At 42.4% G+C, this 27,923-nt stretch overlaps 1 protein-coding gene across 1 annotated transcript in view; it reads left to right on the top strand.

Annotated features, from left to right (window-relative positions):
- The window catches only part of FLT1 (fms related receptor tyrosine kinase 1), a gene marked incomplete at its 3' end in the record, with an annotated part of 206,155 nt that overhangs the window by 71,212 nt on the left and 107,020 nt on the right, over window positions 1–27,923 (top strand). The window contains exons 9-11 of the mRNA XM_080690255.1: window positions 812–981; window positions 1,664–1,823; window positions 23,996–24,110. Coding sequence (XP_080546381.1) covers window positions 812–981; window positions 1,664–1,823; window positions 23,996–24,110 — 445 coding nt within the window. The remainder of the gene's footprint in view (window positions 1–811; window positions 982–1,663; window positions 1,824–23,995; window positions 24,111–27,923) is intronic.

Below are 27,923 nucleotides of genomic sequence, written 5' to 3'. Positions count from 1 at the left end.
CCGATTATGAGCTGATAACCATTTCTAATATTATACCTTTTTATATAACACAATAAAGTAACAGACATAAGGACCTGTGGAGATAGAGAATTTTAGAATTAAAATGAAAAAGTCAAGGACATGTGCCTTATCCTGGCCAGCACCATGTGTGACAGAGCCAGGCACCCAGTGTTCTCGACACACATTTCTACATGTAATTGGGTGATATTGAGGCAGTAAGTCTATGTTTAAAATGTTGCTTTATGTTCCTTTAAGCTTATACTTTGTTTTGTGCCACAGCACTTCTTCCTCATGGGAAAATATCTTGATTTTGCTATATTTTCATCATGAAAGGGACAACTGGTGTGCCCATTTATATAACTAATAAGAACTCCACGTGAGCCCACAATAGGGATGTCTATTTTTATTTTTATCTGGAGAAGTGATCTACTTGATCTAACTTACAATGGCTCATGTACTGCTCGGGAGTCTCATGGAAAACTCTACAAAACATCTCAGATAGGATCACAGCCTGTAATCTCTGGATTAACACTTAAGTCAAGAAGGCCACCAGTGCCCTTAATGTGGGCACATTCAGCCACCACCTGCTTTTTCTTCTCTCATTTGGTTTCTTTCTTGCCTGTAACACATGAAGCAATACCCAGCCTACAAGCCACACCTGACTTCACTGCAAAGTTAGTGCCACGCTGAATTTTTTCACAGTCCAAGGCTAGAAGAAGAGCCACGTGGGCTCCCCCGCTGAAGTGGCTGTGTTGTCAAAGTGGCAGTGCCAAGGTGAGTGGTGACTCACCAATCATGTCTTTGACCTCAGGCTAAAAGATGGGTCACCTGCGACACAGTTATCTGCTCGCTACTTGATGCACGGCTACTCCTTAATTATCAAAGATGTAACTGCAGAGGATGCGGGGGATTATACAATCTTGCTGGCCACAAAGCAGTGGAACGTGTTTAAAAACCTCACCGCCACTCTAATTGTAAATGGTAAGTCTACAGGTAACACATTTTGGGGGGTTCTGGTAAGGGAGAACGGATGACAATTTATCAGTACAAAAGTCAGTATAACAATGTCAAAAAATACAATTTTATTATATTGGTATACTTTTTGTAGTACTGGGGATTGAACCCATCGTCTCAGGCATGCTAGACAAGTCTACCATTTTTAGTATTTTGGGGGGTACTTTGGAATTGAACCCAGGGGCATTCTACCATTGAGCTACACCCCTATACCTCTGTTTATATTTTATTTAGAGACAAGGTCTCACTAAGTTGCCCAGGCTAGCCTCCAACCTGAGATCTTTCTGACTCAGTCTCCTGAGTAGCTGGAATTATAGGCCTGTGCTTGGCGCAGACTTTTAAATAATTATTTTTTAAAAAACACTTCCGTTCCCATCATAACTACTTTACATTTGCTTATCTGCTGTAGGCAACCTTATTCCTTTAAAATGTAATTTTAATTAAAATTAAAATTGTGATCGGACTGTACGTACCGTGGAATCAAATTATTTCATGTTCTCAAGAACACATCGTCTTTTTTAAAATGGGCATTTTCTTGACAAATATGAGGGCATGTGCTTTTGTTTTCCTGACATCAAAAACAGTGAGGTCCAGCAGAAAGTCACTGGAACAGCGCCTCACCCCGTCCTATTCTTTGTCTCCTTTGCAGTGAGACCTCAGATTTACGAAAAGGCCGTATCGTCATTCCCAGACCCAACTCTCTACCCTCTGGGCAGCAGACAAATCCTGACCTGCACCGCCTATGGAATCCCTCCACCTACAATCACCTGGTCCTGGCACCCCTGTAACCAGAGTCCTTCCAAAGCAAGGTAGGGACGGTTAGTTCCTTGACTGTCAAATACATGTTGCAACCTCAAATTAACATTATTTAATGGGCACTGCCAGGAGTTTACAGATGGAAGGTGCGGCATGCTGGGGGCAGAGACTTTCCCTGCCTTGGAAACAAGTAGGCAGCAGCCACTCCTCTTCCTTCCTTTAAGTTATCCACTGCCGTGCAATAAAGTAAAGGAAGGATGGAACACGGGGCCTTATTAATGCGAGGCACAAGCTCTACCGCTGAGCTGCACCCCAGCCTCCTCTTCCTTGGTGAATCTGCCCCTCATGAGCGCATCATTTGTCTCTAGAGTAGTTTTAGAGCTTCAGGGACAGAACTAAGGCCACATGTGAGGTGTTTCTTGGCTCGGGTCAGAACCTCAGCACTCTCATTTCCCAGTTGAGGACCCCAGACATTAGCTATTAGCTCTCCACTCTTTATTTTGCACATTGGATATGATGATTAAAACATCTTCTAACATCACCGATCACTACATTTCTCACTTTGGAACTAGTCATTCTTTTCTACCTGCCTGCTAGATACTTCCACCCTGCATCCTCAAGAGTCCTTCTTTATCAACCCCCAAGGCTCGGCTGTTATGTCATGTCTCTGTGAACCCTCCCAACTGTTTCGTTTCTTCCTCCACAGTATGAGTAGAACTTTGCTCACATTATTAAGTCAATCGATGCACACATTTGCATCTCTGAGCTAACTGCTCTGTATCTTTTGCCTTTTCTTTCTCTTTTTTCTTTTCCTTTTTTGTCTTTTCTTTTTTCTTTCCTTTTCCTTTTTCTTTTTCTTTTACTTTTTTCTTTCTTTCTTTTTTTTTTTTTTGATATGGAGAGCACTCTACCTACAAGCTATATCCCTAGTCTTTTTTATTTTTTGAGACAGGGTCTTGCTACGTTGCTGAGGCTGGCCTCAAACTTGCCATGCTCCTGTCTCCACCTGCCAACTACTGGGATTCCAGGCTCTAAGTGCTGAGTCTCTTTGAGGGCAGTGTCTGGTACCCAGTGGATGCTCAGTGAGTGTCTGCTGAATGAGCACATCCCTGCCTCTGTGGATATGCAGCCTTCCCTGCATCCTGTTGATGACTGAGCCCTGTTTTTTCCCGATTTTGTTTAGTCTAGAGGGAGGATACCACTGACAGTTCAAGGAGCTAATGTGAAGAACAGGAATGGGTACAACAATAAGATGTGGAAACTGCCCCCAGAGTTAGCATTATGCCAAAAATCTTTTCTTTATTGCTTTTAACTCTGTGTGCACAGTGTTTGGGAGGATTGCTGGATTTTTTTTTTTAAATAACTTGATAAAAGTAAACAAGGCATAATTGTAGCACAAACAGAAGAAGCTATTTGATTTTCTAGATCCTTTCTCCTTTGTTTAGGGCGTAGTGGTAGCGGAAGGTTGTTGGTGAGCTTTGGAGTCGTTCCTAAGAAGTAGTTGTTTCCACACGTCTGATTTCTCGTTTGAGTACCATGTTCTAAGAATAGGAATATACAGAACTTCAAAATCTTAAATGTCTTCTTTACCGAGGTGGATACTTTACCCCAAAACACAGTCCTGCTGAGACTTTGTATTATTTTGCTAATTTATAGGTATGGATTTTGTGTGTTTAAGACGTGATGTTTGTGCTAATATTAAAATACATTTATAAGCCGAGCGTGGTGCCGCACACTTGTAATCCCAGCGCTTGGGAAGCGGAGACAGGAGGATCATGCAGGTTCGAAGCCAACCTCGCTGGCTTAAGAGACCCTGTTTCCAAATAAAATATAAAATAGGTCTGGGAGTGTAGCCCGGAGGTAGACGGGCTTCCAGGAACCCCAGTACCACCACCACCAAAAAAAAAAAAAAAAAAAAAATACATTTATAATAGGGCCAGGTGTGGTGGCGCACGCTTGTAATCCCAGCACTTGGGAGGCTGAAGCCAGAGGGTCTCACAGATTTGAAGCCAGCCTCAGCTACTTAGTGAGGCTCTCAGCAACTTAGTGAGACCCTGTTTCCAAATAAAATATAAAATAGGCTGGGAGTATAGCCCAGAGGTAGAAAAGCCCTTGGGTTCCACCCCCAGTACCACACACACAAAAATAGATTTATAATAAATAACATTAAATAAATACATTTTAAATAACATTTAAAATAACCAAAAAATTGATGCTAGATTTGGATAAAAGCAGAGAGTACAATTTTTATGGAGTAACATAGATTTTGACAGATATTTTAATATTTTGTTCTGATATTTTCAAGCCTCAAATTTCTACTTTAACTAGATATCAGTAGTAACTATATTAGGAAATAATTTCAAGTGATAAATAGTACACAAATTTGAGGTCGAATGGTGCTTTGATAAAATATGAGTTAGAAAATGAGAAGTGAAATAAAACATTTTTTTCAATTTCTTTGTGGTATGTGGGATCTTTCTCCTGTTTTAGAGGGGTACACTCATCAAAGCCCAATGATACATCTTCTTAGGCCCTTTGGGATCCTGACAGGACTCAGACAGCTACCTTTAAATATTTGTTGGCCATACAAATATTATGTTAAAGGCATTCATTTTTTTTTATTACTCATGAGACAGGTCAGAAATGAAGTATGTAATGTGTCCCTGCTGGTTCATTTCTTTAATATATTGTTGCTTGAAACTATTTGCCAAAAAACATGAACATCCATAGGCTACTCTCATTCTTCAAGTCTGTGGATACCGGCGAAGTAGCCTGTCTGCAGTGGCCTAGGGTTGTTACTTGGTTAAATCAGTACACTTATTTAGAAATACTCTGAAAAACAGAAGGCCTTTATTCTCTAGGAAACTAATACAGTGACTCTCTTTCATCCTGATAGAGAGAGAAAAGGTCAAATTTATAGATAAATGAAGCCCTCTTTAATTACTAAAATGTTTTCAAATATATCTTGTATACGTGTTTTTATGCACTTAGATTATAGTAGACTCATTTGTAGAAAGGAATTTTCATTAGTAACATATGAATAAGAAATGTTTTATTCAACTGAGTGACAACAGTGATATATGGGCAACTCATATACACATGGTGCTCTTAAATATGTAAACTAATTATTAGTGTTTAAGTTGTAGCCTCTGGTTAATGGGCAAACCTATATATGGTGACAGCGGTAACTTTTTGTGGCCTTCCATAATACAAGGGATGGAATCCAGGGCCTCACACATGCTAGGCAGTTGCTCCACTACTGACCTACATTCCCAGCCCTTTTTTTGAGACAGGGTCTCACTATGGTTGCTGTGATAGGCCTTGAACTTGCAATCCTCCTGCACTATAGGCATGCACTAGTAGTTTAGTTTTGAGGCTATACTTTGGCCTCAAATTAGTTGATTTTATATGGTCAGCTATTTTATGTATCTAAGTTAATATAAAAAGAGGATCAGACAAGTAAAATCTATCATTTCTTAGAGTCTGATAAATGTGTAAATATATTTAAAACTACCAGAACTACTCAACCAGAAATTCCTTCTTTTAAGAAAAAGGTAGTGAAATATTTATGCAAATGAGCTGTTTTAACTGAGTGTTAGTGTGACTTTTGTTTTACCTACAAGTCAGTCTTAGAAAGCATTTATAAGAGCTGGATGTGGTAGCATGCCTGTAACCCAGCAAGGCAGGTGGATGGCACGTTTGAGGCCAACCTGAAAAACTTAGCAAGACCTTGTCTCAAAAAAAAGGCTCAGTGATAGAACATCCTGGGTTCAGTTCCCAATACCACACACACATACGCCAACGTTAGTAAGAAGCCCCGGTAGAGTATTACATGACAGAGTTACTATAAATAGTAACTATGTAGTATACATCTTAAAAAGCCAGAAGAAAGGATATCGAATGTTCTCACCATGAAGAAATGATAAATGATTGAGGATATCGACAGGTTATCTGGATTTAAGCATATAATATGTATATATTGAAACATTCAATGGTATTCCAATATTATGTTCAATTCATGCAGGCTGTTATGTATTAGTTTTTAAAAGCCAGTAGAAATAAGAGGGGGTGGCTATTTTAAATTAATATCATTATTGTGCTAGGAAGAAATAAAGCAGAATCTTTTTGCTTTAATTTTTCTATATAATTGGATGGTAAGAGAAGTAGGATATTTTTTGAATGTTTAACAGCATAAAAATAAATTACCAAGATGGAATGAGGAGGAATTTTGGATTTTTCTTAACAACTGGTAGAGACTTCTAAACAAAGACTGCTAAGCCCAGTACACGTAAGCACCAATATTCATGGGCGAGGGGGTCGAGCACCCAGTACCTTCCACAAGCCTGAAGTTTACAGCTTCTTGTCATACACAGATAACTGAACACACTTCATGGACAGGTTGTGAGGATGGAGTGAGATCATGTGAGTGGGAGAGGTGCGCAGAGCCATGGAAACATGAGGCTGTAATTATCGCCAGCATGAAGGGGGAATGTTTCTCTAAGAACTCCTAAGGAACCCGAAATTTCTACCTACTATGGAATTTCTTATGTCACATATTTTTGAGAACTGAACAAGAACTGTGGAAGCTAAAATGCAATTTTGTTTTGCTTTTTAAAAACAGAAATCTGAGCTGGGCCTGGTGGTGCATGTCTATAATCCCAGTACTTGGGAGGCTGAGACAGGGGGACCACGGGTTTGAAGCCAGCCTCAGCAATTTAGTGAGACCCTGTTTCCAAATAAAAAATAAAATAGGGCTAGAGGTATAGCCTGGAAGTAGAATGCCCCTGGGTTCAATCCCCAGTAACAAAACAAAACAAAACAGACCCAGGAATCTCATAGGTCTGAGGGGAAAGGCTATAAAAGTGGGGGAATATAAGTTGGGACTTTTTCAGCAGAGGAAAAAAGTTAAGGAATTATGGAAGCAAATGTAAAAGAAAAGACAAGTCGAAGTGTACAAAGGGGACTGAAGTAACTCCCAGGCCACATGGCCTGTTCATTTCTCCATTTCCTATCACTGGAAGAAGTGGCTCTGTCCTTCAGAGCGGGCATTTGAGACAGCCTACATTGAATTTCTGAGCTACACTGGGCGTGGTGGCGCACGCTTGTTATCCCAGCGCTTGGGAGGCTGAGACAGGAGGATCACATAGGTTCGAAGCCAGCCTCAGCTACTTAGTGAGGCTCTCAGCAACTTAGTGAGACCCCGTTTCCAAATAAAGTATAAAACAGGTCTGGGAGTATAGCCCGGAGGTAGAAAAACCCCTGGGTTCCACCCCCAGTACCACCAAAAAAAAAATTTTTTTTAAGTATAAAATAGGTCTGGGAGTATAGCCCAGAGATAGAGAAGCCTCTGGGTACCACCCCCAGTACCACCAAAAAAAATTTTTTTTTCTGAACTATATCTGGCCCTAGTATTTTGAAGAAACAAGGGCAAAGGAGGACCACTAAGCCTCCTGGCCATGAGCTACTTTTGATCTTCTAGGTCCTTAATGATCTGGTTTCACAGGAAGAATTATTTAGATAAGGTTGCCCTGGAGAAGGAGGTTGCTCTCTAACAGAATGAGTAGCCATATAGGACTGGATGGAAGCAACCCCTCTCTGGGGATAAGAGGATCCCAAGAGATGATGGGGAAGCCGGGCAAGGTGGCACATACCTGTAATCCTAGCACTCAGGAGGCTGAGGCAAGAGGATCCCAGGTTTGAGGCCAGTGTGTAGCAACTTAGTGTTTCAAAATTAAAAAGGGCTGGGGGTATAGATAAGAGATAGAACATCCTTGGGTGCAATCCCCAGGACAGAGAGAGAGAGAGAGAGAGAGAGAGAGAGAGAGAGAGAGAGAGAGAGAGAGAGGGAGGGAGAGGGAGGAGGAGGAAGAGGAGGAGGAGGAGGAGGAGGAGGAGGAGGAGGAGGAGGAGGAGGAGGGGAGGGGAAGGGAAGGGAAGGGAAGGGAAGGGAAGGGAAGGGAAGGGAAGGGAAGGGAAGGGAAGGGAAGGGAAGGGAAGGGAGACTGACTGATTCAGGCCCCCGATCCCCATTCAGTTTCCTAGGAAGTAACGTGTAGAGAAGGGGCTTCTGCTAGGTCACCTCCCCCGTAAGTGTCGAGAGCTACTTCCTTGTTTCTGGGTTGTCTTATTTCCTTTTGTAAACTCAGGCTTATTTCTAAACTGTTGACTGTGCCTGGGTCTCTACTGTAGGGCAGTTCAAGGCCTGCGGCCTTGGGTTCCTGCAGACTTTAGAGCACAGGCCACTTTAACTCTCTCTCTCCATCCAGCGGTCACAAATCACATTCTAAAACTACTGATCAATGTAATAGGTATACTTACAAAACCTACTAAGTCCCCTCTAGTGGAAAAAAGGTAACATTGAGTTCTTTTTGAAATTTTCTTTTTTTTTTCTTTAATCTACCATATGTGATGACCAGAAAAAAATTTCAGAGAGAAATTTCTGCTACTTGCTCACATCTTGAGCCAGTTTTGCACAGCACTGGTGTTCAACCTAAACTGTGAACAATCTCCTCATCACACGAATATTAGGTGCCAACAGTGAGTACAAGTAGCGTATGTTTTGGGAATTTGTTTTAGTTATGTAAGATTGAACATGTTTGGTGCCTACTTATTGGATCCCTATATGTACCTACGGAATATCTATCAGGAGTCTCAGGGCTGAAGACCTGGGAATCAAGGAAATAGTCTCTGTTCTTGGCAGGTCATTGACTCCATGTGACCTTGGCCAGTTATTTAACCTTTCATTTCCTTTTCTGAAAATGGCAACTGCCAGGCTTCCCCTGTCTTCTTGAATATAGCGATGAAGGAGTTAGAGGAGAAAATCACTTGAAATTATATTTTCTCCTTTCAAAAAGCTGGAAGTAATTTCCCAGTGTTCCATACTGATCTTTTCCGTCTGCTTCTTATAAATTACAAAGCAAGTTGACCATTAACTCTGGGGAGTAATGCCAAATTAACAGAAAATTTCAACTCATGAATGTAGAATGCTTACATGTAAGTACTACACTGTGATACAGAATTGAACCAGCCATTATAATGTTAAAACTATCTGGGAAGATAAAAATGTAGGGCGGGGGTGGAGCTTAGTCGCAGAGTGCTCACCATGCTTCCCTGAGGCCCCGTGTTCCACCCCCAGCACTGCAAAGAAAAAACTTCAACCACCCTTCCACCATTGGTATAAACCTGAACCACCTTGCTGAGGGAAGGCTCCATTCTTCTCTGCCAGTTGACTCTAACACTGCCTGCTTTATTTGTTCTTTTGCCAATGAGCCCCCTTCTGGGTGTGAAAAGTGGCACTGGGTACTCAACTCATGGAAAGCTGAGGGAGCGTTGCAACATGTATTACTTTCTTATTTAAAGTGGAAGGTTTTCTAAGAGAACCCCGATAGACATGCATGGACCCTCAAGGACTACTTCCCAAACTGTAAAGTAGGTCAGAGCTGGAGTCTAAAATAATTACATACTTTAGAAGTTAAATAGAAAATAATAGCTCTCGCCACTCTCGGTGATAGATGTCCCATTTCCAAACACTCTGCCTTTGGCCCCCTACTGGGGCGCAGTGGAGGTGTCTAGAGAGAGCCGCCAGGTCCAGGCAGGGCTTACTCTTTGCTCCTGGGGGAGGAGGGGTGGCCTACAAAAGCAGGGGCAGGCGGAGGCTCCAGGGGTGGCCTAATTGCATTGCTCTATTGTTTATGTTAGCAAATTGGCAAGGAAAGGAAGGAATCATTAGGGATGTATCAGGGATACATCATTCGGGAGGAACATAGTTTTGCGCATCAGTGGGGTGTGTAAAATTAACAGGACAAGACCCAAACCATTGTTAATGGCAGTTAATTAGAAACTTTACTCAAGGACCCAAACCTAATTGGCTACCAGCAGGAAGGTCTATTATTTTTATGCTGTAACAACTTTATGTCCTGTATCTTGTTTTCCATCTCCAAAATGAAAGTTTTAACAATTCAGTTGAAGGAGTCAACATTTCCTGGGGGCAAAATGTAGGTCAGATGGCTGAGGGAAGTGGTAATTTAAGATCTCTTCATTTGGAAATAGGATCACTTACCTCGTGTTGGAATATTTACCACATCATTCTCAAACATGTTTACGATGTGTATCTGTGCATCTCTGGACGTACATTTTGCGCAGTGTGAATGAGTCTGCGGGCTCAAAGCAAGCACCCTGCAAGGAATTTTAATTTGCCACAAACAAAACCTTGCCATGAAATGAGGACTTTAAAAGAAGACCACTTGACCAAAGACCACTTTAGAAGGTCTTGAGCTTGAATAAAGCCAAATAAAACTGGCCATCTTATACAACAGTCTTTCATCACCAGCCAAAAATGAATGTCCACTTACTAATGGGAAACTTCTCACATTCTGTTACATAATTGCTGGTGGAGGAAGTGCACCCTGCCCAGGGCGAATGTCCGGACAACGGCCCTTATTAATATTTCATCCAAAGTCCTGAGAACAGCCCGGGTTCATCTGCCAAAGGCTTCTTTCCCACTTTGCTATGCTTTGTGAGATATTCTTCTTTTTCCTATTCTTCATGGTAACAGTGAACCTGAGTAATTGTGGATAATGAATTCACTGTCTCCTGTAATTGCTATCAAACATTTCATTATGTCTTTTAAATTAAACCCAGAGTCTGAGTCATAGGAAGACCATGCTGGGTGGATTTTATGGGGCCCTTTCAGCAAAATTCAATGTAGCTTCCCAGGATTGGGAGTAGCAAGAAGACAGGTGACACTATTTAGGAAGATTCCTTGACTTTTCAAATTTCCTTTGGCCATATTTTAGTTTTTTAAAAAAATGAATGAGCTTTCTTTTATTACTGAATCTATAAACTAATCTCCTGATATAAGAACTTTAGGTAATAAATAGGGCAAATCATTTATAAAACATACACCTATGCTTGGACATCCATATATTTTATACATCTCCATCAACTTGGAAGGCTGATTTTGGTGGAGTTGTTTCTTTGCTTGTTTGTTTCTTTACTTGTTTGTTGTAGTACCGGGGATTGAACCCAAGGACAGTCTATCTCTGAGCTACATCCCCAACCCTACTTTATTTCAAAACAAGGTCTCACGAAGTTGCTGAGGGTCTCTTGCTAAGCTACTAGGGCTGGCCTTGAACTTGCAATCCTCCTGTCTCAGCCTGTCAAGTACTAGGATCACAAGCATGCACCTCCAAGCCTAGCTAGTGGGTTGTTTTTTGAACTTGGTTTTAATGCAAAATCAATACCCTTTGAAAGGAAAAGGCATAATGTGGAGAACAGAGAAGATGGAAGGGCGTGGGTGACCCAGGCAGTGCCTTACCCTGAGTGTCTAGGCACCAGGTCTTTCTCTCAAAGCCGCGTTCAGTATGCTATGGTCTGCCTCGTGATGGCCGTGACAGTGGATTTCATCGATACACCCTGTCTGGTGTCTAAAGCTGTGTTCATCCCTTCCCACCCGGCATCTCTCGTCTGTCACAATGCCTCAGAAGGGTTAGCATCTCCCCTCTTGTGCCATGAGGGCACTGAAGCTCAGGGTTATTCCTCAGGTGTTTTAGATTACGGGATGAGAGGACAGGAGTAAATAGGTTAGTCTTGCAGAAGGAAACTTTTCCAGTGGCATCCTCCTGACTCCTCAAACAGATCTGCCTGATTCCCCAAGGAAGGGGCAGAAGTGCCTCCAGGCGCAGGTTTGGGGGAGCACTGGCATATTGTATTAGGGATGCTCTTGTCGGCATGAGTGCAGCAGTTAAGCTGAGGAGGAGAGAGGAGAGGAGAGAGCGCCCCACGGTGATGCAGGGTAGAACTTGGCTCGGGTCGCAATGTCTTTGTGCCACGTGCTGACCTGCCGCTGGTCAGGTAACACACGACGGAGGCAGATCCCACCCTGGAGGTGCTGGGCAGGTCCTGGAATGTCAACCAGGAAGAGAGAAGGACAAAGATGTGAACAAGTGATGTGGCGAGGGTGGGGGGTAATGGATTGAGGCGGACACGCCAGAGACTAATTTGATTGGTTCATCGGATTGGGGTTGAGAAAAAATAATATACAGACCATGTTGAAAAGGTAAGTTTGAAACTGACTTGGAATTTCTGGAGTAGCGGTAGCCATTTCCCCTCCTCGAACCTTCTTTGGTGGGTGTTCCGCTGTCTCTGAACCGAAAGTCCACCTTGACTTCCAGGCTGGTTTCCAGTCATCTTATCCTCATGGCTCTTCAGTGTGAAGCACCAGCACTGGATTCCTGAAACTCTGCCTCGCAGGTCTGAAAGGAAAGGCTTTGGATTCTCACTCGGACTTTAAAAAACAAAAACAAACAAACAAACAAAAAACAAGCATGTCTGCACATTATTCTGTTTTCCTAGGCCTTTAATATTCCATCAGGCTTACCATTTTTGTGAACTATATAAGATAATCACTGATTGTTACTTTATTAGCAAACCCTCCCAAGTGAGTTGGAAAAGTCCTGGAACGAGTGAAATAAGAAAAACAAAAGCAGGTATTTAGGGGCTACCTCAAGCCAAAGAGAAGATGGGACTGGTAAAAGACATGTGGCTTCTCGTTTCTAGTTTTTACTTTTTTATGGCTAAAAGTTATGAAGCACTTGCCTACGGAATGTTGAGTGCCTTATGGGCACCTGTATATATTATCTCACAGAACTACCATGGGACAGAGACTGTGATTACCACCACACAGAGAACTCAAGGACCTTGTTAGGAAACATGCCCCGGTTAACGTGTCAAAAACACTACAAATGAGTGGCCTTCCAGCACATCCTCAACCTGGCAGCTGAAAGCACATCGTCTGTCATTGCCAGGCCTGCGACAACTGCTTAGACATTAAAATGAGCAATTTGGGGGCAAAAGCTCATGAGCTAGAAAGTAGATTGTGTGGTGTGTGTGTGTGTGTGTGTGTGTGTGTGTGTGTGTGTGTGTCTGGGGACAGAACCCATGGGCATTCGACCTCTGAGCTACACCCTCTGCCGTATTTTTTATTCTTTATTTGAAACAGGCTCTCACTAAGTTGTGGAGGGCCTCACTGAGTAGCTGAGGCTGTCTGAGAATCGCCATCCTCCAGTCTCAGCATCCTGAATTCTGGGATTACAAGCGTACGCCACCATGCTCGGCTTCCAGATATGTTCTTAAAAGACTGTGTTGTGATATCAAGAACCAATTTTATGGCACAATAAAATGGCACATGGTTTAAAGACATGGGCCCTGGAGCCTTGATCCTGACTCTTCTACCCAATACCTGGGTGATTCTTGGCAAAAGATTCCCCCTCTTTGAGTCTAGGCTTTATTATTATTATTATTATTATTATTATTATTATTACTATTATTATTATTATTATTATTATACTGGGAACTGAACCCAGGGCCTCATGCATGTTAGGTAGTCTACCACCAAGCTACATCCCCAGTCCTGTTTGAGCAAAATTAAATGAGATTTTATATATAGTATTCAGCCCTAAAGCTGGTACACTACAAGTGTTAAATTAGTTTGCTGAAAGTACCCAGTACTAAAGATACTCTTTAGGCATTCTGCCATGTCTTCAAAGCCACTTCCTTTGGAGGTGACATTACATAAGCACTAGTATCTGTGACAACTGAAAATCAACCCTACAAGATGACCCATGCTGTTAGGTACGTGTTCTCCCAGGAACATGCTTGCATCATGAAACAGGTCTTTCAGCTACTATGGTTATTCTAAAGAAATGAGGATAGGACCAGACATCTGTTTCAGATTCTCTAAAAAGTCAAGGAGTCAGAGTACTATCTCTACCCTCGTTCATGAATCCTTCCTCAGCTCTTCGATGTCACCCACTCAAGTCCCATTCAGCCCAGAGTTACGGGTGATGGTTGTCTATGTTCCACTCTCTTCTGATATTTTTCCATGAAATGGACTCTGCTCTTCAATGAACGTAGACGTTCCTTGGTAACTAAAGAAAGGAAATCATGTACTTCATTTAGGGGGCGTGATTTGATATCTTAAATGAAATACAAGCCATGCTTGTGATTCCAGCATTTGGGAGACTGAAACAGGAGGATTGTAGTTCCCAGAGAGCCTCAGCTACTACTCAGTTGCCATTTGCAACTCTGTTTCAAAATAAAGAATAAAAAAAATAGGGCTGGAGGTATAGCTTGGAGGTAGAATGCCCTGGGTTCCAATCCCTGTACTGCAAAAAAGAAAGAAAGAAAGAAAGAAAGAAAGAAAGAAAGAAAGAAAGAAAGAAAGAAAGAAAGAAAGAAAGAAAGAAAGAGAGAGAGAAAGAAAGGAAGAAAGGAAGAAAGAAAGGAAGGGAGGGAAGAAAGGAAAGAAAGAGAGAGAAATATAAGTGAGATGATTATTCTTTTAATTTAAATAAAAACAGCACTGGTAATGATGAGCTGACATTTCTGCCCGCCCCTAAAGAAAGGAGACACTATGCCAGTCAGTTTTCCATTTCCCATCAAAGCAGAGACCTCGTTCTCTTGTCTGCATCACTGCCTCAGCTGAAACTATCCAGGACGATCGGTTTGTCAGGTGCTGATACCGCTGAGTCTGTCCAGTTCTCCATGAGATCCCTGTCTTCATTAGTATTTGTCGTCGTGAATGGGCAGGTTCCCATGGTGGTGACATAGTGATTAGCTTAGGAGGTGTGTGTGAGGTCACCTGACGGTCACCAGCGCTGGGGTGAGGTGAGTGATGGATGGCAGTGTTGACACCAGACAAGGGGTTCGGTCCACCTCTAGTTAGACCGTCCTGGTCAGGATTCGCTCTTTCCATCATGCAGCTAACTGAGGCTCTGCTATTTACCAGGTGATTATCACCTCTGTCAATAGTCCCTGCTCTAAAGTAGCTCTCATTGTTGACAACCCAGTGATAACATTACTGATCTGTTTTCTGAGAGCCAGGCACTAGACTAAGCATGTTACCCAGATCAACTCATTTGCTATCACCCTAATCTTTGCTTATTACAAGTGTGAGCCACCACACAGGCTTAGATTTTTTTTTAATTTAAATGCTTTCCTTTCTATTTGTTTTGTAGCTGCTATAATCAAACTAGTAAGACATGGTAGCCTGAGGCTGCTTCGTTGGAGTTGGCAAAGCTAAGAACACATCCATTTCCAAAGATTTTGAAATGGTTCACCAAAAGTACTGTCAGCAATTAAGCAACTCTGGACAAAGGGAGAACACAGAGGGAGATAGAGACAGGGCCCAGCGCTACACTTTCAGACACAAGGAGAAAGGAAGCAAGAATCCATAAGATGAAGGGAACTGTAGGATCAAAACTCCAAGAAAGCCGGGCATGGTGGCACACACTTGTAATCCCTGGGCTTGGGAGGCAGAGACAGGAGAATGGCGCTGGTTCAGAGCCAGCCTTGCTGGCTTAGGAGACCCTGTTTCCAAATTAAAAAAATATAAAATAGGTCTGGGAGTGTAGCCCAGCAGTAGAAGGGCTTCCAGAAACCCCAGTACCACCAAAAAAAAAAAAAAAAAAAAAAAAAACCCTCCAAGAAAAGCAGAGCCCTTACAGGACTGGCAGCCCCAACATCCATTAGTGTTGGCTAGTGGTACAACACTGATCAGGATTTGTTAAAGTGATCTTTGTGGGCTATGCTCCAACAATGAATTTCAGAATGATTCCAGAAGTTAAAAAAATATTTCCGGGCATGGTAGTACACACCTGTAATCCCAGTTTGAGGCCAGCCTCAGCACCTTAGCAAGACTCTCTTTCCATATAAAAAATAAGATAGGAGAGGGTGGGGATAGCTCAGATGTAGAATATCCCTGGATTCAACCTTCAGTAACAACAACAACAACAACAAACCCACACAAGATACAAGTTCTTTGAGCAATTTTCTATGACTATGATTCTGTTATTAGACTTTTGCTATCCAATATTATATAACTAGAAAGAGATAAAAACCATGATTTGAACTCAGGTCTGGTAGTTCAAAAATTTGTTCCTGAACCCCCACCCCGACCCCTGAAGGCTGTCTGTCTGTTTTAGGGTTGCCCACTCTACAGTAAGCAAGCCAAAGTCTTCCTCTTTTGCAAGATGGACATACAAAGCTGGCTCAAAGCAGTCTTCCGTGAATGGCTGGAGCCGGTATCTAGAGCCTCCTTCCTGAAAGCATTAAAGGATATCATGTGTAACCGCTCCTAACCCTCCCTAAAGAGCTCTCCATTATCAAATCCGTCTTCTCCAGTTGGCCAGTCAGTTCTTCACCAACAAGAAAAACGAATGGACAAAATAGATGTTCTCTTTAAGGCTCCTATCTGGGTGTAACCAAGTAACTCTCCACCCTGTGAGCCTCCCTGTCACCCAGGCCTGAGGCTGAGGACGCCCTGGGCCTTGGCTCGGATTCTGTAAAGGAGATGGGGGCAGGGGTGGGCCAGAGCTCTTGCGAGCAGCAGGAGAGGGAGAGGAGGAAGGAAGTGGAGGTGGATGACAGGCCTTGTTCTGACTGTGAATGGACCAGGGTCCCCAAAGCAGGAAGCAGTGCAAGCCAAAGTGGTGGCCCAGGCGGAGGTGGCCAGGAGGCTGGGTCCCCTCCACCACGTCCAAGCCCACATTCCCCAGAACACTTCTCCACCCACCCCACCTTGTCCGTTGAGATAAGAAGTCATTTTTTAATATGGGCTCCAGGTGTCATAAAGTCAGTACTCTCTCTCTCTCTCTCTCTCTCTATATATATATATATATATATATATATAGATAGATAGATATAGATATAGATATATAACTATATATATAGATATATCTATATATATATAGATATATAACTATATATATATAGATATATCTATATATAACTATATATATCTATATATATATAACTATAGTTGAACCCAAGAGAATTTCTACCTCCATACTACACCACCAGCTTTATTTTATTTTATTTTTTTATTTTTTGGTGGTACTCGGGTTCCTGGAAATCCTTCTACCTCAGGGCTATACTCCCAGACCTATTTCATACTTTTTATTTGGAAACAGGGTCTCCTAAGGCAGCGCGCTGGCTTCGAACCTGCGCGATCCTCCTGTCTCCGCCTCCCAAGCACGAGGATTACTAGCGTGCGCTACCACGCCCGGCTTTTATTTTTTATTTTGAAACAGGGCATTGCTAAGTTGCCAAGGCTGGCCTCAAACCTGCTATCCTCCTGTCTTAGACTCCCAAGTACTGGAATTAAAGGCATGTACCATCAAACCCAGCAACATCACAAGGTCTCTAACTGTATGAGAAAGTTAGTCCTTCAGAGTCCCCTGGGCCTGACACTGGGCCACTGTGAAGACCCAAGCCTCTTTCTGGAGCAAAAGGAGCAGGAACCTTTCCAACCCAACACTCCTTCCAACGCCAAGCCTTTTTCTGCCAGCATCATGCCTCTCCCCTGTATTGTCTTAAGAGAATGTGAGAGGAGGGGAAGAGATAGTGTTTGGAGATTCTATCAAACTCTCGGGGCTCAGACACAGTGCGATTCATGTTTTGACTCAGCACCCACAGTGTCTGCAGAGGGATGTTTACATCAGCCCCTCCTGCAGGTGCCGCACCATGGCGGGGAGCCCCATCCTGCCCCATCCTGCCCCTGGCACGATGCCAGGTGATCTTGCTTTTCCTTTTTATCCTCCACTCGCTCTTTATCACTCCTCTACCCTTCTGTTTTCCTAACTCGAAATGATTTAATATTCTTCACAAGCAGATTCTAATCGCAGTTAGCACGTGCAGTAAAATCCCATTAAACAGATAAGCAGAGCTTGCTCCAGGCCTCAGATTTTATCATCAAGAAAGGAACAAAAGAGAGGAGGCGACTCTCTGCCTTGGGACTTGGTAGGACAGTTTACAGCCTCTTTTTCCACCAACTAAACGTGTTTTAAGTATATGTTGAATATATACTCTCACTCCTGGGCAAAGGCTCAGGAGCACGCAAATATCCAGCGGGTGCTGGGATGCTCGGAATCATCCCCTCCACCCTACCCCAGTGGCACTCTTAAGGCAACTTAGACCCTCAGCCACTTAGAGAGACCCTGTTTCAAAATTTAAAAATAAACAAAAGTATTGGTATTTACTATAACACAGAATAGCTTCATCCCAGAACAGCTCACTAGCCATGCCGACAAAGGCTAGTTACTGGAGAAAGAAAAAGATTGCAATAAAAATTGGAGTGTTTTACTTTGTCCCAAGATTTTTTTTAATGATAAAATTTGTCAGCCAGGAGAAGGCAGAGTTCCCATGATTTTAGCCATCAAAGCATTCTTAGGACCTAAACCAACCAAAATTTATGTTGAGAAAGTAATTATGCAGTACTCCTCTGCCCCTTCTTCCTATCCATATCTGCCAAAGGACTAGGTGACACATTCTCCCTGTTGAAAATTAAAATTTAATTTCTCTTGGTGTGCGACTTTGTGAGCTCGGAGGATTCTCGGGTTTTTCTTTGAAACAGCTGACTCTCATCCGATTTCCCCTAGGAAGTGTGACAGTAAAGGTTTGGGAGGTTCCTTGGGTGCATCACACGGGGTGATGGACAGAGTTCAGAAGGCTGGGCTCTGCTCCCAGCTCTGTCCTTTCTCTGTGAACCTGAGCCAGGACTTTGATCTTTCTGGGTCTCGGTTTCCCTATTATTAAAAGGATTTGTGAAATAGATATCACCATATCACCTGCCTCACTGGGAGACTATGAATGAAGTGTGCCTGAATGAATGTGTGCAGCTTGGGGCCCAGGCCTGGCTCAGTAAAAACCCATTCCTGCAGCCAGCCCAGAGCAAGAACCAGCGAGGCAGAGGCTCTGAAAGAAAGGTCAGCTTGATGCCATTTGTCATAGGTAAAAAGGGACCCTAAAACAAACCAGGAACTCTGTTTATGTTAAGCATCAGGCTGAAGAGTAGACCAGCTAGACTTGGCTGCCCATTTAGCTACTAAGTTTAGTAGCTAAATGGGCAGCAAATAATTTATGAAATGAAACTTTTGCACTGTAACAATGGAGTCTTGGGTACCATAACAGACACTAGACAGGTAGCAGTTTCTAGAAAGCTAACTAAAGAGTTAAGCCGCCGGCCCGATTCCTCAATAAGAATTCTATCATTTTCACCCAATTCTATCATTTTCCCACAAGAAATAATCACTTGAAAGAAAACAAAAATACTGTGAGTGGCTGAAGCTCACCCAGCTAGATTCCCTTTTCTGATTTCACCAGATTTGATCATTCTTCCACTAATGAAAAAGAAGGGGCAGAGACAGGAGGAAGGAGGATTGGGGAAAACCTGAAAATCAGAATTGTTAAATGCAATCACAGGTGGATGTAGAAGGGTGCTGCGGGGTAACGCTGTGCACTGTATTCCTGAGCGTTGGGTGGAGAAAGGTGGAGGGGATACACCAGCGCCGGAACCAACTGCAGGACAACTGAGCGAACTCCGCTGCCGTCCATGCTGCAGATCCGCACACGCTGTGCACTCAATATTTTTTCCTTGCCGGGTGTGGTGGCGCATGCTTGTAATCCCCGTGCTTGGGAGGCGGAGACAACAGGATCATGCAGGTTTGAAGTCAGCCGCGCTGGCTTAAGAGACCCTGTTTAAAAATAAAAATATAAAAAATAAAAATATAAAAAATAGGTCTGGGAGTAAAATATATAGATACACACACACACACACACACACACACACACACACACATATATTCATTGTATAAGATGAGCAATGCTTGCCAAATTTTGGAAAGAAGCTGACCAGGTTATGCAAAAGTAGCTAAAAAAGACATTAAATCGCCCATGCAGTAATAGCGCCAGTACAGCAAGTACTGGAGAAGCCTTTTCTTCCTGTGCACAGGAAGCACTGGCCTGTGATAACTTCTTGGCTGCGATCACGTTGCTTGGGGTGTCGGGTTAAGTGTGGGTTCTGAAATGAACCAAAAGCGAAGATGAATTCTGCCAGAGGTCAAGACTAGGTTTGACCTGTGTTGGCTTTACCTTTTTCTGTGGGCTCAGACTGCCTTCACCTGGTTTGGGGTCACAGAAGAGCCAAATATTTACAAGTGTGGAGGGAACAGGGCACATCCGTGAGCACTGTGAGTGTATCAGCCTGAAGCGGGTAAGTCGCCGGTGTCACTGACAGACCTGGAGGGTGGTGATTTCCCCTTCTGTCAAGAGAAGATGACTAGTCATTTAGACCAGATGGGAGAGCTCACAGATGGCTCCCAGTTGGAGCTAAACAGATCCACACATCACATGCAGGTCTCAGCATCGTGGGTTGGAACATAATTAGCTGACTTCTTTTGACTTACTTCAACCCATCTCTAGTCTGAAATGAAAGTGTTCCAACTTCAGAGCGATGGACAGAGAGGTGACAGGGAGCACACTCTATCCCCAGAATTCCTCTTCCCTCTCCTTGTTATAAATACCGCCCCGCTGTTGTGCTTGGCATGCTCTATGCAGCTGGAGGTAGGAGTCCTGAAGCCCATGAGGAAAGGGACCAGGCATGGAAAGGACAGCGCTCGCCCTCCCACCGCCCGCCCGAGCTGAAGCTGATAACAGTGGCCTTGTCCAAAATAGCGCATGGGAGCTTTCTTATCTTGCTTTGGCAGGAGGTGCTGTGGGCTTCCTGTGCGAAATCAGGAGCCAATGCCGCTTTCCTCTTGTTGTTCGGCTTCCTCCCCCCTCGAGACGGTTCCCAGCACAGACATTATCTTTGCATCTTCAAACATGGCACAATCTACTTCCTTAAGAGCTTGATGTATTCTTAAGGCTCAGGCAAATCCCCCTCCCCCTAAATCTCTTTTCAAGTGCCTGTTCACGAGTCAGGCTCCTAAATGACATTCTATTTTTATGGTTCCAATTACAAAGAGGGAAAAATAAATGCCCCGAAATTAGAAAAGAGCCACAGAATCTGTCCTTTTCACTTGGAGAACCTGGCAGTGAGTCAGGCCTATGGCTTCCATACCAGAGCCCCTGTGCAGGTCCTAAAGCCCTGGGTGTGTGGTGAGGGGGGCAGGGCAGAGGTCTATAGCCCCAAGTGACCTCAGACAGAGACTGCTTTCCCCTGGGAAAGGACTAGATTTGCTTTACTATAACATATTTCTTTGCATTTCCTGAAGACAACGTGGTCTTTGAGGCCTTATCTTACTCATTGCTTTGGGGAGAAAAAATGAAATCTAAAGCCTTTCCTTCTGTGGCACAAGAGAACCTCAACTGTCTGATGTTATAAACCCAAGGGCATCTGCAAGTGTCCAGTCCAGGTGTGTACCTCTGTAGACCCTCTATAGACATATAGGATATATATATATATATATATATATATATATATATATATATATATTCTGTGTAGACACACACACATATACATGCATGTACACACGCATCTGCTAAGGGTGTGCAAAAGATGGAAAATCAAATAGTTCAAAGCACAGATGTTACAGTCTAGGAAATAGAGAATACTGATCATGAAAAATCTGGCAAAGTGAATTTTGTGTAATAATTTTAAAACCTTATTACAGTGTTTCCAGTACAAGAGAAATTATATAATTTCTCCTTGGTTCAGTTTTCTCTACTAATCAATAAGTGTTAAAATGTTCTGTTATTTTAACTGATGATTATGAAGAAGAGCTAAATGGTAGAAATCCCAGAAATTCCTTACGAAATAGTCATCCCTTTTTTGTTTTAAATCTTAAAATCTAATTGTGAAAAAAGAAATGTTTAAAAACATCAGGAGAAACTTGACAGGTGAACTTGGTAGAAACACCAACATGGGATTATTCCTAATTCTATTAGGTATAAAAGTAGCATTGTGGGTATAATGGAAAATGTGCATATTTTTTGGAGCTACCCATGAAGCACAGAGGGCTAAAATGATATGAGCCTGAATTTGCTTTTAAATACTTTACAAAAGAAAAAAATAATAAAAACAAACAAGGGATAGAGGAAGCAAACATGACAAATTTTTGATAAATGAAATTGGATGTCGGGTGAGATGCAGCTCAGTGGCGGAGTGCTCGCTCAGCACGTGCAAGGCCCTGGGCTCCATCCGCAGCACCACGTGTACACACAGAGCCGGGTGGCAGCCATGTGGCATTTTATCACACTATGCTCTGCACTTATCAGTATGTTTGAAAATAATAAACAATGAAAACTCTTCCTAGATATGACCTCTGACTGACTGTTTACAAATGTTGATGGAGTGCCAATTAATGCTAGGATTTCAGTCACTGGGGCGAGGCGAATGAGTAGATGAGGCCCTTATCCCTTGGGAGAGGCCCCAGAGGCCTCAGAGCAGTAATGCCACTGACCAAGTGTGCATGCTCTGCAGGAGGACCGGTGACACAGGTGGGAGCCTGAGCCAGAAGACTGGACAGGTCAGGGTTCTGGGTCCTTCCCAGCCCAGGGGAATAACAACCAGACTGGCTATAACTAATTAAAACCAGCAACTCATTCTTTCTGAAAATTGGCTTTAAAATTCCTCCTGGTTTGAAAATCTCCAGAATATGTCCGAAACATGTATGTAAATTTGACACCAGCAAGTGTCAAATTTACACACCTTTCCAGTCTCCAAAGGTTCTAGTCCAAGCCAGGCATGGTGGCGCACACCTGTAAGTCCAATACTTTGGAGACTGGGATGAGAGGAATTCAGGTTCAAAGACACCCCTCACCAAGTAGTGAGACTCTCACCAACCTAGCGAGATCCTGTTTCAAAATAAAAACAAAAAATTGGGCTGGGAATCTAGCCCAGAGGTAATATACCCCTGGCTTCAGTCTCTAATACCAAAAGAAAAAAAAGGGTCTAATCCAGAAGGTAAAATGCAAAATGATGAATGTTTAATATATATTAAGATTATATTCCATTTTATAGATCCCATTATACATATATATTTTATTTCACAAATATGTAACATGTATGGGGGAGAGAGAGAGAATCTTATGGACTTTAACAATAAACAACAACGATATTCTTTTTTTATTGGTGCACTATAGTCTCACATTATAATGTAGATCATGTTAACACTGGCATACATTCTTGCAGTTCTTGGTGACCCCTCTACCTTCCCATTTCCCTCCCTCCCAGTGCCAAGTGTCCAGGTTGACAATGTTATATCCACATGTATACACATTGTCACAGGTAGCATGTTTAATAATGAACCTTCTTCCTCCCATATCCTTCCTCCCTGGCTCCACTGAGGGTATCCTCCATCATCTGGAGTCCTTCTGGTATCCCAAATACTCCCTAGTTCAAGTATATTAAAGAAAACATATGACCCTTCTCTTTCTGTGCTTGGCTAATCTCACTTAACATAATGTTCAAGCATAAAGAAGTCAAATAACAATTAATGTTGGTGAGGATGTGGGGAAATGGGCACTCTTTTACACTGTTGCTGGGAGTGCAAACTAGTTCAGCTGCTATGGAGATCAGTGTGGAGATTCCTTAGAAAACTGGGAATGGACCCACCATATGATCTGGCTATACCACTCCTGGGTATCTTCCCAAAGGGGTTGAAATCAGAGAACTACAGTAATATCTGCATACCCATGTTCACAGCAGCACAATTCACAATAGCCAAACTATGGAACCAACCTAGGTGTCCATCAACAGATAAATGGATTATGAAATTATAGGAAATATACACAATATAATTCTACTCAGCAATAAAGAAAAACAAAATTATGTCATTCATAAGAAGATAGAAAGACCTGAATTATATTCTTATTTTATAATTAAACGCTTGAGGCCTAAGAAGTTAAAGAACTTATTACAATACCCCAAGACTTGAAAAGAAATAGATTGAATGTAATAACCACTCCAAGATGTTTTTTTCATATGCACTTAGTTATCTCTGGGGGGAAAATATAGCTGCTCAACTGAGTATTTCAACTAAAGCCAGCCTTTTTGTAAGATAAGAAATACTATTATTTCCTTGAGGTTTCCATTCATTAACATAACTTCATCTCCTTACTCCTCATGTTTGCATGTTAGTTCCACTAAGAGCTAATTAAAATCTAGGTATGAGGTTTTCTAATTACACATTTTCTTTAATATCTGGTATCCAGAACAGGAAGGATGTATGGCAGTATAGTGCTGGAGTTTTTGATCGCATCAGCAAATACATTTGCTATTTTTAAGTTCTGAGGATGAATATGGGGGGGTCTACAGAAAAGAAGATTTGAATAAAAATTGAGATTGTGCTCTCTGAGGACTTATCCAATGGTTTTCTTTCACCTGTCACCACTGGGACCATGGCACAGGCAACATTATAATGACTTGCTTGATTTTTTTTTTTAGGACTGACTTTTGTTCCAATAATGAAGAGTCCTTTATCCTGGATCCTGATAGCAACATAGGAAACAGAATTGAGAGCATCACTCAGCGCATGGAAGTAATAGAAGGAAAGAATAAGGTATTGTTTGTAAAGCTGAGCACTGGGATATTCTAAAAATGCACTCTGAGCTCCCTGTTGTAGATTCATAGGAACCAAGAACAATCCGAATGCTCAAGCAAAATTCAAAAAGAGCAACACCATCTGAGATATGTCATCATGGAGATCCGTTAAGATTACTTAAGCTGCTCTTCTCTTCCCTGTACCCCGAACCCCTTTCCAAGATGAGGAGCACTGGTTCTTAATGGAACAGGTCGAGATGTCCTCTTGAACATCAGACTGGTCCACATCAGAGCTTCTCAATCCTGACTGCAGGTTAGAACACTCTACCAGCTAGAATTCCATCCAAATGTCCGGGGTGAGACCCAGGGCCCATGAAGGCTTCCCAGGTGATTCTGGGATGTAACCAGGCCTGCAAATCACTGCCCTATGTAATGTGGGATCCCAGTAGGCAAAACTACTAAAAGAGTTATGGCTAAGATCTAAGGCTTCATTTCATAAAATATGTGGTTTTTGCTCGACAAAGCTTAACTTGGGGTGTACAAAAGTGATCTAGCAAAACTCTTCCCTAATCAGGCCCAGGAGGCATCTTTTCCATGTTGCTCTTGCACCAACCATTTTCTACTTTCCTGCGCTGCTGGAAAGTAGCTGATGTCCTGTGTAGCTGATGTCCTGTGAACCAGACCACTTTCAGTGGAGTGCAGACCTAGTGGCTTTTCCCCTGTTCCATTAGTGAAAAATGCACTTAAAAATCTATTATGTCTATGGACATATGCATGGGTTGGTTTGGAGTGGAGATTTTGAATATAGATGCCACTGTCTGCTCAAGTTATTCAGCTGTATTCTTTGCATTAGAGGTTGAAAGAATAGATGGCATTGTTCTTCATGTGGGATTTAACAATAACAACAATAACATCTGTACTTTTCATTTTGTAAAGCCTTTTGACATTATAAATGGCGTCATCATTCTTTGGCAAGCCAGAGTGATTTTCTCCATTTTAATTTTTGTGTGTGTGTGTGTGGTACTGGGGTTCCTGGGAGCCCTTCTACCTCCAGGCTACACTCTCAGTCCTATTTTTTATATTTTTATTTGGAAACAGGGTCTCTTAAGCCAGCACAGCTGGCTTAGAACCTGCACAATCCTCCTGTCTCCACCTCCCAAGTGCAGGGATTACAAGTGTGCACCACCATGCCCTGCAATTTTCTCCATTTTAAAGATAAGAAAAACCGGGGAATAAGATGATCAACTCAAAATTAAGCTCCTTAAAAGGGCAAATGCAAATGCTGGGCATGGTGGCATGTGCATGTAATCCCAGGACTTGGGATGCTGAGACAGGGGGATCGCAGGTGCAAGCCAGCCTCAGCAACTGAAACCAAAGTCCTACTCAAAACCCAGCGTTCTCATAGCCAACTGATCCAATGTAGAAATTGAAGTGGTGCCAGGCATGGAGCCTCCCAGCATTTGGGAGGTTGAGATAGGAGGATCGCGGTTCACAGACAGCCTCAGCTACTTAGTGAGGCCCTCTGCAACTCAGTGAGACCCTGTTTCAAAATAAAGAATCAAAAATAGGGCTGGGGGTGTAGCTCAAAAGTAGCATGCCCCTGGATTCCATCCCCAGTACCCCCCCCCAAAAAAAAAGAAATTAAAGTGATGATGGCTTATATGACAATGTCAACAGCCACTTGTCAATAATTTTGAAACACTTTTATGGCTACAGGAGCAGCTGTAGTAGTTTATACTTTCTTCTGTAACGCAAGTTAGCAGGAGTTTAGAAACATTCAATAATCAATAGCTATTGATGAGAGAGCAGTTTATGAAATACTCAGAAGAAATACTCTATTCTTTGAAGGTAAAAAGGAACTGGTCTCTACTTGCAGTGGACAGTAAATCAGTTATCACCAAGTACTAGGAAAGTTTCAAGATGCCTTTAGCAATGCCCATTCATTTTGGTTTTTCCTAACCATATCAGGTGTATGTACCATTAACTGCTGGGTATTTAAAACAAGGACTCATACATGTAATTACAATGGCATCTTCTAGTCCTATTTGGGTTTATCTTATCTGCAAAAATATACGATAGGAAAGCCAGTGGACTGGCACGTGCTCATAGGCACAGTACTTGGGAGGCTGAAACAGGAGGATCCAGGTTCGCAGCTAGCCTCAGCTACTTAGTGAGGCCCTCCACAACTTGGTGAGACCCTGTTTCAAAATAAAAACTTAAAAGTAAATTGGGCTGAGGGTGTAGCTTGGAGGTAGAATACCCCTGGGTTCAATCCCCAACAACACACAGACACAACACACACACACACACAGACACAGACACACACACACACACACACACACACACACACACACACACACTGGAAACTAAAATGGAAAATGAAAAACCTATGTGATTACCTCAAAGTATGAAGCAGTGACCCACCTGTATATTTAACACCTATAAAAAAATGGCAAGAAAAGCTAACTGAAATCAAAGAACTTCTCCAGTTTTTTTGTTGTATTTTCTTAAAACTTTGTACTAGGGCAGAAGATTTTAAGCATGGACTTCTACACAAAGCTGATACTTATACCACCCAGCCTGTACCCAGAGTCCCAGGGACAAGCTCTGTCCCTTTCTATCTGTGTAACTGTATACATATCAGGTCACCACCCAGACTGGGGTTCTGTCCTCGAGAAAGATGGATTTAGTGAAGGTTGCCCTACCTGGTTTCCCATTATAAAGATAAGAAATGATATCAGGAGAAACCCCCTACAGATACCACTTTGATAAAATGACTGTTCCATACACTCCAGCAACACACGTCCCTAAGCTGACAGCAGTTGCAGACAATTACAATAAAACTGAGAAAACCTTTCAATACTCTTTCTAAGCAAATTATTGATTTCATGTCTGAATTTAGGCACACTGATATATCTTTTCAAGACTGGAAAAAAAAGAGTTAACATTTATATGATGGTGAATGAAAATTTTGTTATTTCCAAATTCTATGCAATGTTTTTCCCTTTACAATTAAAATGTTTTTCTTTCTATATTTGTTTGGGTGTGGTACTGAGCACAGGGGCATTCTACCTCCAAGCTATACTCCCAGACCCTTTTATTATTATCATTTTTTTGAAACAGGGTCTTGCTAGGTTACTGAGGATCTTGTTAGGCTGTTAAGGCCGGCCTTAAACCTGCAATCCTCCTGTCTCAACCTCCCGTGTACTGGGATTACAGATGTGCACCACCATGCCAGGCTTCCTTCTGCACATTCTATTTTTTTCATGTACATTCTTAAAAAGTTCATTAAAGCTCCAACTTAGGGCAAGACAATAACCTTATTAACAGCCACACAGGTAGCCTGCCCAGCAGCTATGCTACTCTATGGGTTAGGGGGTTAGCAGTCAGTCTGGAGTACATAAGGACTTAGGTTTTTGTTGTTGTTGCTGTTGTCTTGGTTTTTTTTTTTTAATAACTCAAGGAAGGGTATAGAGAAAAATAAAAATAAGTTTTCTTATTGGCAAGTTTTGGCTCAAGTTTTGTGAGTCATCAGAGTGGCTAATAGCAAATGTGGAGTTTTTGTAGTATTTAAATGAGTTGACAGATTCCTGGGTTTGTGAGTATGGAGTAGGAAGTAGAAGAAACCCTGTGTTAGGAAAAATGACAGTAACAACAACAGGGCTTGCGTATCACAGCACTAATTCTGTACAGCTGGAGAACCGGGGCAATTTCCATGTTGTAGTGACATTTCCACTGAAGTCACTCAAGCCCCTGAGAAGGGTGAGCTCTGCAGGAGTCGACCGTGACACGGGCGAGTCACCGCAGCGGCACAGCCTGGGCATCGCTTCCC

Source organism: Muscardinus avellanarius (assembly GCF_963383645.1).
Source record: "Muscardinus avellanarius genome assembly, chromosome: 2".
Taxonomy (NCBI): domain Eukaryota; kingdom Metazoa; phylum Chordata; class Mammalia; order Rodentia; family Gliridae; genus Muscardinus; species Muscardinus avellanarius.
This window is presented reverse-complemented; position numbering and strand designations above follow the sequence as displayed.